This window comes from Echinococcus granulosus (assembly GCF_000524195.1).
Source record: "Echinococcus granulosus chromosome Unknown EG_S00011, whole genome shotgun sequence".
Taxonomy (NCBI): domain Eukaryota; kingdom Metazoa; phylum Platyhelminthes; class Cestoda; order Cyclophyllidea; family Taeniidae; genus Echinococcus; species Echinococcus granulosus.
Window position 1 is genome coordinate 958,490 of NW_020170391.1, and position 14,729 is coordinate 973,218.

Here is a 14,729-nt window from a genome sequence, read left to right on the forward strand (position 1 = left end):
CTTCATCCATATATTCGCTTACCTACCTATCTACCCTGGCTCCATTCAACTAGTAGAGAAGTGGGGAGTGTGATGCGTGTTTATGCAGTTCTTATCTGTATATAGGTACCTTAGAAAGCTCCATAGTAAACTTTATCAAATGTTTCGAGTCAAATGTCACATCATTGGTTTATAGCATTCCCATGGAATACGAGAGCGCGATAGTCGCCTTCTGTTGGGAGTCTTAACAGTTTTATTTATCGAGGGCAGATGCCCTCCCTCAGTGACGTTAAGGCATTGAATTCAGTTATAGCCACCAAGATGGTTTGATTTTATAGTGCTCTGAGTCATCGCTGAAGTCGTGGTACATAATAAGCCAAAGTAGTGTGGAAGAACGTATATTCCTAACGGACGGAAAAGCTGGGAAGCCATTTGCATGGTCTAAAACCATGCCCAATCGAAGTGGTGGTACAACCTACTGAGATTGAAGTGCCCGTCTGCGTGGCTAAGTAGACAGGAACTGCTAAATCACCACCCACACAATGGAGTTTGGTAATTTTTTGAAGTGGAATTGGGAAGGTGTTATTAATATTCCGTGTCAATCATTTGTGTTGTTGGTAAAAGGAGGCACATTTGTTACTGGTCTACGTATTCGTCTTTCGTTTTAAGGAATGAAATTCGTTGACATTACCTTCACGTATCATTAATTAAACACTTGTAATTAGTGGAAGCATTTCCAAGCTAACCTCATGTATATACCTCAAGCGTTGCCGATCAGTGCATGCCTTTCCGTGGAGGCAACGCTTCGTCTAAGTGGATTTCCATCGTGCACAGAGCCCTCTCACGTACTTTGACAATGTAGAGTTTGCATTTTAAGTTACTTTCACCTTGATTATTTGAAAACAAGTGTAAACATCTCACTCTCAACAGGAGTAAGCAGACTGTCCTCTTGACCATTTCGATTAGCTGTGTCAAAGCAAAGTACTGTAGGAGAAAATACACTGCCAACGCACAGGAGGGTCGGACGGCTACTGGCGCGGCCTTCGAGCCGTGCCGCAGACCCGAAGCACAAGCTGTGGAGACTAAGATATCCGTGTGGTTCAACACACAGCTGAGCAGAGTGTCAAATCACTACACATTAATGTATTGAGAAATGCATATCCTAAAGAATATTTCCTATCGTTTGTAAGTGGCATATTATGTGAGTAGTCTAACAGTTAAATTGATTCTAGCGTAAATAAATGCAAACAAAGTAATGAAACGTTTTCTACTTTCTTTACTTGCTAATAAGGCAACAGCTGGGCGTCACGACTTGATAACGGATCGGTGAAATTTAAATTGCTTGATTATCTGCATCCTCAAAGCACTTTACTGCGTTGTACCTTCGTTACATGGCTTCCGTGGCGCATAAAGTTCACCTAGTTTACCTTTCTGACAATGACAAGGAGACGTCAGTCAACCGAGTTCACAGTGCCACTCATTACCTGGTCTCACCTCGCTGTGGGTGCAAAAGAAAACGTCAGTCAATGAATGAACTAGAATGCTGTTGGGGTAACATTAGTAGTGTGCCAGTGTGACAAATAACCATTAGGTGATACTGCACTGTTACTATGGCAGCCATCTATTTAACAGTTATGTATTGAGATAACTTTTAGGTGTAATTAAAGTGCTTCGGGGGCATGAAATAGGTCCTGCTTGATGTGTCAAATCCTAAAACTAAGCATTTAGTAGCATTTTTGGTGACACATCAAACGTCAGCGACTCCTTCCAATCTGCTGCGAATTTTGGAGCTTAACTTTGTAAACGTTCGAAGCATTAGTGTACGGTATGGTTACACCGCATAAATGGACGGTGCCGGCAATACCTACCACACAGGCTTGCACATTCGAGCAATTTTTTACATTAAACTCTCTTATGCGCCTATTTCAAGGCCCAATGCAAACAGGTATACCACCGGACAGCAGAAACAAATTAAGGCCCAACATTCTTTTCTACATCCAGAAGGAAAGCTCCGAGGTTACTGTTTTGCACTCATCCCGTTCATGATGAGGCACAGCTTAGTATATGGAGCCTTCATACTTCCAAATAAGAATTCAATCAACACACGGCATCGCCAATTCATAAATGAACCTACCAATATGGGATTGCTCTTGTCACACCAAATGCCTTGGGAGATTGGAACACACGCCCCTCTTCCTTTGAATTACCGGTCACAAACCCGAAGCACCTCGTCCACCAGAATCCACACGTTTCACCGTTCCAATGAAATACCAAGAGATGCTCACTCTTTTAGAACTTACCACTAAAATCATAAAGAAGTGAAGTAACCTAATCGGCAAACTGGCACGCTTCATTGTCTAAACTCAACCGGTCCGTATGGGTGCCTACCTGGTACAACTAGTTATCGTGAGTAGTCATTTACCTCATCACATTCACTACGTCGAGCCCTGAAAAGGCCACTATCACATAAATGTTACGCTGGCAGCAAACGTATCGACATTTTTTGTTCACTCACCCTTTAAATTCCCCTACCATAGACCATCATCAAAAAATTCCCGTCAACACAGAAAACCTTGTCGCCGTCGTTTCCATATGCCATGACCAGTTTTTCGAACGATGCGGGTCAAGCACGGACAGATAAAAGAAGCTAAGATGACTTTAGATATCTATATAACAAAAAGAATAATACGCCACGGCAATGATGGTGAGGGATGGGAAGATACAAATGGTGCCTATGTCATAAGCGGTCATTTCTCATTTTTTTTCTCGTCGACGAACAAGCGGACGATCGGCGCACATTTGAGCGAAGTGCCTCCGACTTCTTACGAACGTTGCTTTTCGCAATGCTGGATGAGGGCGGAGGCATCGACTCCCTATCTACCACGGACGCCACTCTGGCCTAAATAGAACACAAAGAAAATGTGCTTGAGCTCGTGGAAAGGCAGAAAGTGGACTAACCGATAAGCACGCAATTACGCATCCCTATCAACACCCACAGCTTTTGATGTTCAGTACATCTTATGAAGAACAGACATCGCTGCAATTAAAAAACAGAAGAGGATACGGGCTAACCTTTGATGCGGTACGAATATTGCGGGTGGCGGTAGTAGTAGTAGGTGTCTTGCAAACGCGTATCCGTGATCTCGTGAGCGGCTTCGAGCTGGTCTGGCGAGTCTGGATCATACTAGCTTCACCATCCTCTTCCCCTTCCTTTTCTGAAATTACAATTCCTTCACCTTCCCCCTCCTTCTTATCGTTATTCTCATCGTCGGAGAACACTAGAAGTTTCGATGCCAGGGAGGGACCTACACGATTGAGATATGCACATAACTCTGTAACTTCCCTAGCACTTTATAAAAACCATGGAATGTCGGTTCATCAAATGTAAAATTGTAAACTTTCGTTAAAAAGCTAATTTCGGTTTGGTTCGGCACGTAGATACATCATAGCCAAAACATTGTGCCATCGTTAAACACTCCGCTTTCATTCGTGTCAAGTTCCAACACTGACGAATCAGCACAATCGCCTCCCGAGTCAACCAGGCAAGTCCCGGGACTATTAACTTCTATCATGACACTTCCTTGTGCAAGTTCTGCTTCGCATTGGTACAGCTTTGCTGTATAAGGGGAATCACGTAGGTAAAACAAAAAAATACTTCCTGAACTATAATCTGAATATTTCGACCAAAACTACCCAGCCCTTACCACGGAAGGATAAGCCGGCTACTGTACTCCTCAGTTCCTCATTTTGCGCAATCAAGGTCCTTTGAGAAAGACCCTCTTCTTCCTCCAAGTTCAATTTTGAGGGCCCAGGTGATTCTAGCAGGGTTGGACGATCCTCAGCATGAGGTGAAAGAGACGGACCAGATTGCTGTACCACGACGTCCGAACCCTCCAACAGGAAGTCGTCCATCGTCAAGCCCGAAGCAGATATGCTAGCCTGAATATTTTTCCTGAAGCGATGGAGACTCAGGAACGCACTACGCTCAACTTTCTGCGAGAAGGTAGAGAAAGTAATGGAAAAAAGGGTAAGAAACGATGACCTGATCAGCAAATAAAACCAATATGAACGTAGAACTGATAATTAATTGAAGTCAATTGATTGGTAAGAAGATAATAGCAACTGTGAAATGAGGTGGGGGGTTACCTTGAACATAAGATCTGTCATGCGAAGGAGATCCTTGTATAACTGAGCTTTGTACAGCGAGAGTCGAAGCTGACTGAGTACTCGAATGTAAAGACGAGCCTCTGCAGACTGGGGGGCGTTCAAAACGCGATTACTAAGGCGCATAGCCAGGTCGTCGTGGCAGGGATTATCCTACAAGTATTGGCAGTGATGGTAGGGTGACTTTTTCGAGACTACCAAGCAAACATTGTCCGCAGCAATGTGCAAGCACACAGCTGGGACGGTATAATTTTGGACTGAGCCTCATCACCAAAAGGACTTTGATCGGCAGCAATGCTGTCGTCAAATGACATGCTACCTTTGGAAGATTAGGCATCTTCAAACACGACACGGCTTTGATCTTCCATTCGATCATCGAAGTGTCACCGTAACGATAAAAATCGTTAAAAAGGCTTCGATGGAAATGTTGAGAGATTGAAACAACGCTTGATTGCGAACAAAACTACTAAGTGGCTTCAGGTACCGGGCCGCATCTAGAGGCCCGCAAACTTTCCAAAACGTTGTGCTCTATGATTAAGGCGAACTAAACTCACAGTACTTTTGTAATCCTCGCCGCCATCAGCGGCCACTCTGCTCTGCACCTTGGGAAAAAGGCAGGAGGCGTCGGTGAGTCGAGCGAGGAGATCGACGACAAGGCCAGGGTCGATTTCGGAGAGAGCAGATGTGGCCGGCGCAGCCACGAGGATAGTCAGGGTGGGGAGAACCGCGTCGGCCACACAGGCCTGTCGCTCGGGGCTGGAGCAGGCAAAGTCGGTGAAGAAGACACCCAATGACTGGCTCAGCGTAGGCAATTCCGCAGTTTGCGGGTTGAACCAGAGCAGCAGTAGGCGTGAGATTAGTCGGCCCGACAATAGACGGCCGAAGATGAAGAGCTTCGCTACACCCACGCCCGCTGCTGTGCGCAAATCTGCATCCTAAAGAGTGTGCGAGGAAGTCAACAATAGATAGACTTGAAAAGTCACTGCAAACTGCAAGCGAAGCGAGTTGGTGAGGTCTTCACTGTAAATGGACTTCGATGAGTGATTATGGTTGAAGTGAAAGGAATAAAACACTTTTGTATAGTTCACGATTCCGATACAACCGTTCCTTTGATTGAGTTTGAGCATTCTAGACGCAAAAACTTTTGGTTTATTTACTCACAAAAATTCATCATTTTTGACAAGTGCAGGCAGGCAAGCGTTCGGTGCAAAGGGTAGGTGGGAAAAAAATAGGGGTTAAATGCTGCAGCTGCATGTTTGTGATAACCCAAAAAGTACTTTTATCGAAATCGGACAGCTCACAATGCCAGCTTATAGAAACAGTGGTATTTCGTGCAATTATTGATGCAACCATGGCACAACAAGAAAGCATTCTTCTGACCATAAACAAATGAAGGTCGATTCTTCCAGAAATTTTTCGACCTTAACGTTCACAAACTCTATGATATTTTAGTTTTTAGGCTAAACCCAAACCAGATTAATAGTGATGCGTTGCTGAAACCGGCTGCTTGAGTATCTTGGAATAACCTAGGATTTTGATATTAGACTTACTTTAAGAATGCACGGTTAATGCACACCCTTGTTGAAATCGGAATAACTTTTCCATCAAATGGCGGTCATTTCACCAATCACCATAGTACTGATGGCGACTATTAAGAAGCAAATCAAGTGAGCAAAATCGAAGAGGCGAGTGATAAAAGGAACCTGTAAACAAATTTAGTGTATTGCGAAAAATCCCGTAGCTTTGGAAATGCTCAAACACAGGCATAGTCAGATTTCCACTTGCATGAAAAAAAGGGGGTCAAATGACCCAAAGCTTGGTCAACAACATTTGAAAAAAAAATTGAATTATTGCATGCTCACCGTATGCAAAGGGAAAATTATGAATGGTTTTTGCATGTGGAAAGCCTAAAGCAGACTTTTGCCCGGGAAAAGTTGCAGTTAATAACATACAATCCGATTATAAAGAATGAGCTCAAACTAATTGTATTGTGCTAGAGTTGAAATTCACCAAAACTACGTAGCATTAAAATTATGGCGTTTTATCTCGACCTACAAGTGCGAGACAAGCAACATACAACCGAAAACAGGAAGTTACAACTATCTCAGCCGTTGGCCGGGGCTCAAAAAACATGTTTACACTACACACTCACGGGGGGAGGAAATCTGCATGACCCAACTACAACTATGAATCCCTTAAAGGAGCACCACATTCTCAAATGCAGCAGTTAAAACGCAGATTATGGTGCATAGAGCACAATCTTGATCACTGAATTGTCCCAAATTGTGCATTTTATGGCTGGGAAACGCAGTGGAATAGGGAATAGGAAAAAGCGGTTTATGTCAAGCGATGAAGGAAAGTGCAACAAATGGATTGATCTGCAGTGGATAATCCAGACATGGTGATCAGCACTTTGCCAGTTTTTAACACATAACAAGAACGAATAAGGTTAAAACTCAAAAGCAATCATAAACCCAACAATCCTGAATTTGGCATACATACCTTTGATTCAGGGTCCAGAGTACTCAACTAAACACGTAAAAGTAGTTCAGATGGGAGCAAACAAAGTAACTGTTTGTTTAATATGCTTACTTTCAGTCTTCCAGCCACATGTGTAGGACTATGAGATTATTCTAGGGATAAGGACTCACATCACTATCGATAAGTTCCACCATAGGTGCCAATAAACGAAGAGCAAGGCTGATAGTCTCAGAAGCGGTAGTGTTGATGGCACCGGAGCCGAAACGTCCGCTCTTCAGTAAAACAAGGTCACCTAGAAGGCAAGTAGAACATTCATTCAAAAAGGTCGAACCGCAATCCGCGATGGGAATGGACTTGAAGTGTGTATTTTGCTTTAAAGAAAGAAAGGAGCTAATGTATTTATCTCAGAAAGGATTTAAGCAAACGCTTACCTGAATAAAGGCCTAAAGGCCATGAACGTAAATTGCAAATTCGTCACGACAAAATTAAATCCGCCTCTTCTACTCTGCTATTGTTACTGTTCACTATCAAAGGAACCTATGCCACCGGTCCATTCAAATCAAACATGAAAGGATATTCTGTCACTGTCGAGAACTTTTTGCGTTATTTTAGTGATAAACTATTTTCGGCCACCAGGTCAAACTGTTGTCAGGTTAACATCGACTTAGAAAATGCAACAACAACAACAACAACGTGACCTTGCGCGCGTACAGTTTACGTCAACCACTCGGCTTTTAAAAAAAAAAACAATCACTGAATGACCTCATCACTATTGTGTTTAATGAACTGACTTTAAGTGAAATATTATACGAGAAACGAAAGAACAGCAATATAATCGGAAGATTTGAACGAAACGTATTTCAAACACAAGCACTGATACTTTTGACCGCGGGACTGTTAATGCCTGACGGAGTAATACACTAATGACAACCCACCGATGTCCAAATCGACCTCATCGAATTTCTCCGCCACCTCCAGGAAAGGATGGAGACCGAAAATCACGAAGACATCGATAATGCAGTTGATGGCTGTCACACGTACCGTGGCATGGTCAAGTTTAACAGCCTTCAACAGAAGCAAAACGCAATAAGGCAATGAACGTGAAATGTTAATCACCCAGCTACCTTTACATTTGTACATACTTCATAGAAGAGCGAGAGGTATGACTTGGTGAGAGCCAAATCGAGAGTGCAGCAGAGACCCAGCGCCAAAATCGCCTGATTACGGATGGCCAAATCGGTGTGCTGAACACTGGGCAGGATCTAACGAACGGACAGACTGGTTGATCAGAAGGGGAAATGGAAATCGGCCAAACAAACAGACACCCACCAAATTGTAAAGCAGGGACCGAAGCGAGGGTGGAAGGGACCAGAGAGAAGGTGACTTTTGAATTGTAACAACGACCATCTTGTTGGCCTTCAGCACCACGTCTGCGGAAAGCCGTGAGAGGTACTTGATCTGCCGACGCACCAGAATTACTTTTGGATCCGATTCGTCGTTCTCTTCTTCTTCCTCCTCCGAGTCGATTATTTCCACCACCTCCTCCGTGACCATCTCCGCTTTCATAGTGCCGGACACGTGGACCGAGGAGGCAGAGAGAGCCGGACGACTATTGGTATCTGGCGTACTGAGGCGAGAAAAAAGGCACCAAAATTTGATAGGTTAGTTTGACACCTCCATACTAACAAACCTGGAAGCACAATAAAATTTAACTAACTCACGAAGAGTATCCTAATTGCCATTTTGAAATAAACCCCTTTGTAAAATCCAAGGCAACAAGAGCGTGACCCATATCGACACAAAAGATTGACGATTTTAAAAGCTCTCACAAATGACCCATGAACCGGCAGTTAAATTTCGCTAAATTTACAAATCCAATTCGAAATACGCAAATCGTCATCGTTTAAACTTGTGTGAAAGCCATATTACCCTTAAATATTCGCTTACAGAAGGACTCTACATTTGAGGTAGGGAAACCAATCTATCCTAATAACAGCAACGAATGAAATACCAAGCCGGTTAGCGTTTTTCGAGTACACGCTGGATCTGCCAACACACATACTAAGTTTAAAATAGCGCCTCAGTCAATTTTTGAAGAAAACATTTATAATGTAGTCATGCGAAAATTGACACCTCGCTTCTCTTCCATGCTACAAAAATGTTGCATGATTATCGAAATAGCTAGAGAGAAAACGCGTGCAATTATTATGTGACCTATTAAATAATAGTGTCCAAGTTTTCCAACTGATTACAATTGCTGCGCAAATGTTTAAACCTATTCATCGAAGCCTAATATGTCAACACGTTCCAGCTTTGAATATAATCAAGGAATTTTTCTCACTCCCTCAAAACTCGTAGTGAATTTCGTCCGAGCTGAAGTGATCAGAGTGTATCGAGGCGGTGTACAACAAATAAAATTTTTGCAGATTTTGATACGGTCACTGTTACCCGGCTTTAACTTTAGCAATGAAATCGCTAATAACCAGGGGACCTACCAGATGGGTAAGTTAATCCCGGTGAGTTCGTGAAGCAAAGCGGAGCGTTCTCCCTCCAGTCGGGCACACTCATCACGAAGGGACGTAGCACGCTCAAAATCCTTCACCCGAATGCATTCACTCAGCGACTCATTCAATTCATTCAATTTCACCTTCAGTTCAGCCACCTACCAAAAGGGAGGGAATAAGTGGTGCTGCTTTTGATTCCATCGAACTACTGAAGATGAAACAAGACAATTTGTCCCACCTTTATACGAAGATAGGTCTCGCGGGCCTTATTCAACGGCTTGGCCTGGGGTTGGTGCGAAGGTTCAGCTGGTGACCTTCCATCACTCAGTGCCCGGGATGACACATCGCCGTGATTGCCGCTCGTACCGACAGCTGTCAATACGGTGGTTTGAACGCTTAAGTTCTGCTGCTTTGCCGCCTCTTCAGCAGATTCCAACAGCTCAGAAGTCATCTCCGCAACCTTTAGCACTCGATTTTGCTGCAAGAAATACCCGACCATCAAATCTAACAGTCGCCTTTCAATGACCACAAACTTTTAAATATTAAGGTAAGGCAAAAAAACCGCTGCAAACCAGAGATGTACTTAAAGCAGCTTGTGTGCGTGCGTACTGGGGCACGCTGGTTTATTTGATGCACTCAATACCAGGACCTTTGCCCTGAAAGTGTCCAGCCACACTAGTCACTCCAAACCCACTTATAGTAACAGGTGTGATGCATTTGTGAAACTGGAATGAAGTGTAACTACTGATGATGGCAACAAAAGTAAAATCTCTTCCAGAAACCTACGTTTTACATATACCTGCAGCAAATTCAAGCATTACAAACTAGTTGAGTACTTAAGAAAAAGGCTTGCTAGTGGCGACACGATAAACTCACCACATTTGACTCAAGATTGAAGTAGATTTGCAGCAGGAATTTTGTGAGGCTAGCAGGCACCTGTGGGCACACAAGCCAGCCACGGACAACGTCGAAGAGCCGTCGCCGTCCAAATTCGTCGGAGAGGTCCAAAGACTCGCACAATAGGAGGACGTGCTCCAACACACTTTCCGCCTCCATGACATTCTCGTTGTAGTCAACGTCTGCTCGTAGCAGCACCAGGAGACTGTCCACGCGACTAGTAAGACAGCAGAAATGAGAGTGGAGATAAGTTTCTTCTACACTTATTAACAGACCAATAATCGGCACAGGATCGTACGGGGTAATAGAAGCAAAAATGATGTTAGTAAATATAGAAGCTCAGATTTAGGCTTAAATTTGTTTTGCTATCCAACTCCCAAAAAACCTATGCAGTAGTAAAATTAAAATACTTCAATGACATAATTTCGGCATTTAAGCGTAAATTCGCTACCAACTGCGCGACGCAGTGGTAAATTGATGTGCGTTCTGGAGACTTGGTGATAGTGGCTAAACCTCGAAGTCCAGTTTGTTCCTTTACTTTGTAAGATTCTTTCGTCTCTCCCAATAAAATCAGTCTCAATGGCTCCCTCATTGGCTGGTATCCACTGCAATCTAATGATCAGGCTTCGTGAAATCACGTAGCCAGCGATGCTGAGATAACGCAGTGCCGGTGTATCTTATGGATATTCTGCTCCAAAGTACCCTGATATTTCACCAGAATACTGTAAACTCTCAAACGCTTAACAAAACAGGACTTATTAAATTCTCTAGTTGGAATTCTGCGACAGATCTCATTTCCGAAGACAAATCTACTACAGTTATCCCAAGGGATTCGTAATTCGATGGGCGATAATTAATGATGTACCTTCACAACAAAGCCAGTAACAAATCGCCTCTTGAACTTATTATTACATGATGAAACACAAAAATTCACTTCCGGTTACTAGATAAGCTTAGTCCCAAATTGGCGACTTACTGAATGATGAAGTTAACATAATCGGAAACGGAGGGCGTGATACGCTCAAGGAGGGCTGCAATTTGGCCAGGCGAGGAAGAGGTGGTGGCGGCATGGGAGATTTGCCCACCTTCCTCACCTTGATTGTTCACTTCGCTGGTATCATCGGCGTTCTGGCGTTTTAATAGATACTCGATTATCACGCGCCAAAAGAAGACACATTCCACGGAACATCTGTCGGGTTTTGGGATGTGCCTAAGTGAGTGGGAAGCATGAGGTAACGCGTCAACTCGTCTTCCCCTTGCTAGCAAAACACTCGTTACATGAAGATTAAGACAGACAAAAGGAAGTTTACGAAATCATTGACCCTAATCCATGCACACATTCAATCAATCGCTTACCTTTCGTCCAAATAGTCAGCCGCCCACTTGGTTATGACAGTGACCAAGGTATCCTCCTCCAAATTCGGCAATAGATGATCGAGACAGAGTTTACTAGTCTTGGGTACACCTTCGGTGTCCAGTCTTCGCAGCAAGAGAATCGGATCTTGATCTAGGAAGTTGAACCACGCTATCACCACTGCCTCCGCCGCTTTCCGAACATCAGCTAGGAGACGAACGGGGATCAAAGACGACTAAGAAAAACCTACAAACTAGTGCCCTATTCTAACTTCAGTTAAAACTCACGCGAGGTGTCTGTAAGACCATCCTGCAGAATGGCAATACGTTTGGCGATAGAGAGGGGTCGAACCACGGAGCGTTGTGCGAGGATGCTATAGGCAGTTTTGCGGACGGTATCGGATACGTCTCGACAGCGTTCCACGACGACAGGTAGGGTGAAGGTGGTGAGTACAATGGCGGCGAGGGCGGCACGACGAACATCCGGTGAGGTGTCGTGGCGCGAAAGCCACAGCAGCTGCTCAATAACTGGGCACTTGCGATCCGTGGGATTCTGAAGACGCGCTAGACCCAGGGCTGCCTGCACGCGGATCATGGGCTGTGAGCAGTGGAGAAAGTATGAACAGTCCTCGTGTAGGCTCCAAATGTAGAATGAGTGACTGTAATTTATGATGTTGTTATTGTATAGCCATTTTGTCGATGCATCTAAGGCTAACGACGAGTGACAAATAATAAAGGATTTTTTCGTGGCTCATGAGAATTCGTTAGGTAAAGTGAATGGATGAGTTGGATTTCTACCAATGATCAATATAGCTGAAAGCCCAATGTAAACAACCAAACGAGCCTGCGGAAAGATAACTTGCATTGGCTGAGTGAACAGTCGAAGGCCAAGGCGACGCTCAGAATAAGCATCAGCGCAGCTGAGACTGCTGAAAGTGTTGAAATCCAAAACCTCTCGTTCCAAGCGGATTACGAATTGCATTAGCCGATCAAGGCATCTTACAAGTATTAAACTGTCTCCTGGGAACCATAAAAACGTTCGGTTCTCGGTTTAAAGCGATCTTTTGCTCCAATCGCATGCCTGCCATTTATCTACGAGGTAAACCTTTGCTTAATTTTTGTTTGCTGCTATCAGGATTCCAACAAAATTTCTCCAAATAGACAGGCAAGACAACGATGAATTTGCTTAGCCATTTTTAAAGACAGCCACGTCATCCAAAGCATCACTAAGTCATGTGCAACTCTCAAATCTTAAACAAAGCTGTGACAAGGATACTCGAAGTAGAGTTACCAACACACAACTCCTACTAGCAAAAATAAGGTTAAGGGATGCTACTGCTGTTCAATGAGCATAGATATCGAGAATTCGAAGAAAAAATGCAGTGAAGTTTCTACCAAAGTGTTTCCCAAGGACATTCAAAAGACGTATTTCGAAAAAGAATATGGAACTTCGTTACCTTCACATCCGTGGACCGCCGAAGAAGGACGCGTTGAATGATGTCGAACAGCTCCACCGGCAGGCAAGCCTCAGAGCCCATGGCTTCGAGCAGTTTGTGAATAAACTGCGTGCATCGAAAACGTGGTGCATGCTTGACGCATTCGTGATACTGCCAAGAATGAGAAATAAACACCAGTAGACACCTTTCAAGCAAGACCCAATGAAGAACCCAAGAAAAACCATAGGCACGCCTAGTAAGCGTAGTAATAACGTGCCAATCGACCCAACATTTTGATTTAGTAGATAAATACAGTAGTAAAGGTTAAAACTAGATTCCACTCCAGGGACCCCAGTTTGGTTCTGGAAGGGCAGACTGCCTACTTGAGCACGCCAATTATTAAGCTTGTTCGCTTCAGAAAGTGAAAATACAAGGTGTAAGGCTGTGAACGTGCATTACAGTAAACTCCAAGCGATTACAACAGATGTAGAAAACAAGTAGGTTTTGGGGGTGTAGAACACCGCCAAAAATTACGCTAAATGGCATCCATTTACAATAAGCATCTCTTGCAGGTCAATTATTATGCTAGGTAAATGTGATAGCAGATCAAATGAAGTGAAATAGTAGATGGCAACCAGAACGCAGTTACATTTGGGGGTCAAGTACGTACCTTAGCACAGAAGAGAAACATCTTGACAAGAAGTAGATTGCGCGGATTCCCATCCTCGCGTTCAGCAGCATTGGCACTGATATGAACAACAGCACGAACAATGAAATCAATGGTCCGCTCCCTGAAGACGGTACGTTCCGCACTGACCAAAGAATAACGGCAGAGCTCAAAAAAGTCCTCCGCAAAATGTGAGAATGGCATCTGCGGAAATATTAGAACATCAGAAGTTCGTAAAAGAGCATATGCTCAAATGAAAAGCGAAGTGGATACTTGAGAGAAAGCATCAGCACGCATGGCAATTTAAATCTAATTGACCTATTGGAAACTAATACGCAAGCAGATCTTAAGGCTCAAGGGGATGGCACAACGGTACAAAAATCCAGGGTGAAACAGCTTGCCCTTGTATACAAATCCATCAGGGAGGATAAGAGACGATCATGGGATAACGACGTCTCCTGACATTCGTTAAATACAGACACAATATGAGGCAACTTCGTCGCAGTTCCTGTCATTTCTAAAACAAAGTAAACACCATTTTTTGAGTTCATTTAAATCTATCAAACAAGGGCAAGGTCAGAAACATAAAAACCTTATATTCTTTGGGCGAGAAAGACGATTTAAGCAAGACACCATCAGCTTTACACGGTACTATGCATTTTAATGAAACAGAGTACAGTTGCCCCGACTAACGAAAAAATGGGGCAAAATTAATAAAAACACTCCACGAACGCTATGGAAATAACCAAAGGGGAAAGTGAGAGGTGTTAATTTTCCTTAAAGTCTGTTTCAAAATAGCAATAAACAGTGAGCATTGTGCCTGAAAAATAGTTAAAGGGAGGGTTAGCGAAGATCCAACCAAAAAAAATAGATAAATCATTGAGAAAACAAATATGAACATTACAGCAACAAACCTAGACAATCTAAGTGAATATCGCATCACTGTGGTTCCAACAGGGACCCACCCGCTACTCAAAAAGCCCTCTTGGAGTCAAAACAACCACCATCATAATCGTTTTTGGACCCCAATATATTCAAACATTGGGACGTTTGCATATTATTAACTCCAATGCTGATAATATTAGGGCATCCTTTATCAAGACTCGTAAAGTTTAGTTATTTTCAAACACTTGTAAATGTCTAATCAAGGTGAAATACTGCAGTATCTATATGCGGCAGACTGATAATAAAATTCCGTACATTTTCAAATAAAAGACTCTTACATTTTGCAGAAGAAACCACAAAAAT

At 43.3% G+C, this 14,729-nt stretch overlaps 1 protein-coding gene across 1 annotated transcript; it reads right to left on the minus strand. All coding sequences in view use genetic code 11, as the record gives it.

Annotated features, from left to right (window-relative positions):
• Window positions 1–871: 871 nt before the first annotated feature.
• Window positions 872–14,421, minus strand: EGR_02478 (Condensin complex subunit 3; the record flags this gene model as incomplete). Its single annotated transcript, XM_024491727.1, has 21 exons — window positions 872–963; window positions 993–1,090; window positions 2,766–2,878; window positions 3,052–3,284; window positions 3,684–3,972; window positions 4,126–4,296; window positions 4,698–5,078; window positions 6,795–6,916; window positions 7,560–7,689; window positions 7,767–7,886; window positions 7,954–8,251; window positions 9,120–9,286; window positions 9,367–9,606; window positions 10,005–10,242; window positions 11,002–11,235; window positions 11,382–11,586; window positions 11,667–11,976; window positions 12,836–12,985; window positions 13,485–13,685; window positions 13,918–13,989; window positions 14,386–14,421. 21 exons carry the CDS (start codon window positions 14,419–14,421, stop codon window positions 872–874), a joined length of 3,900 nt encoding a protein of 1,299 aa, XP_024353878.1.
• Between the last annotated feature and the right edge of the window lie 308 nt (window positions 14,422–14,729).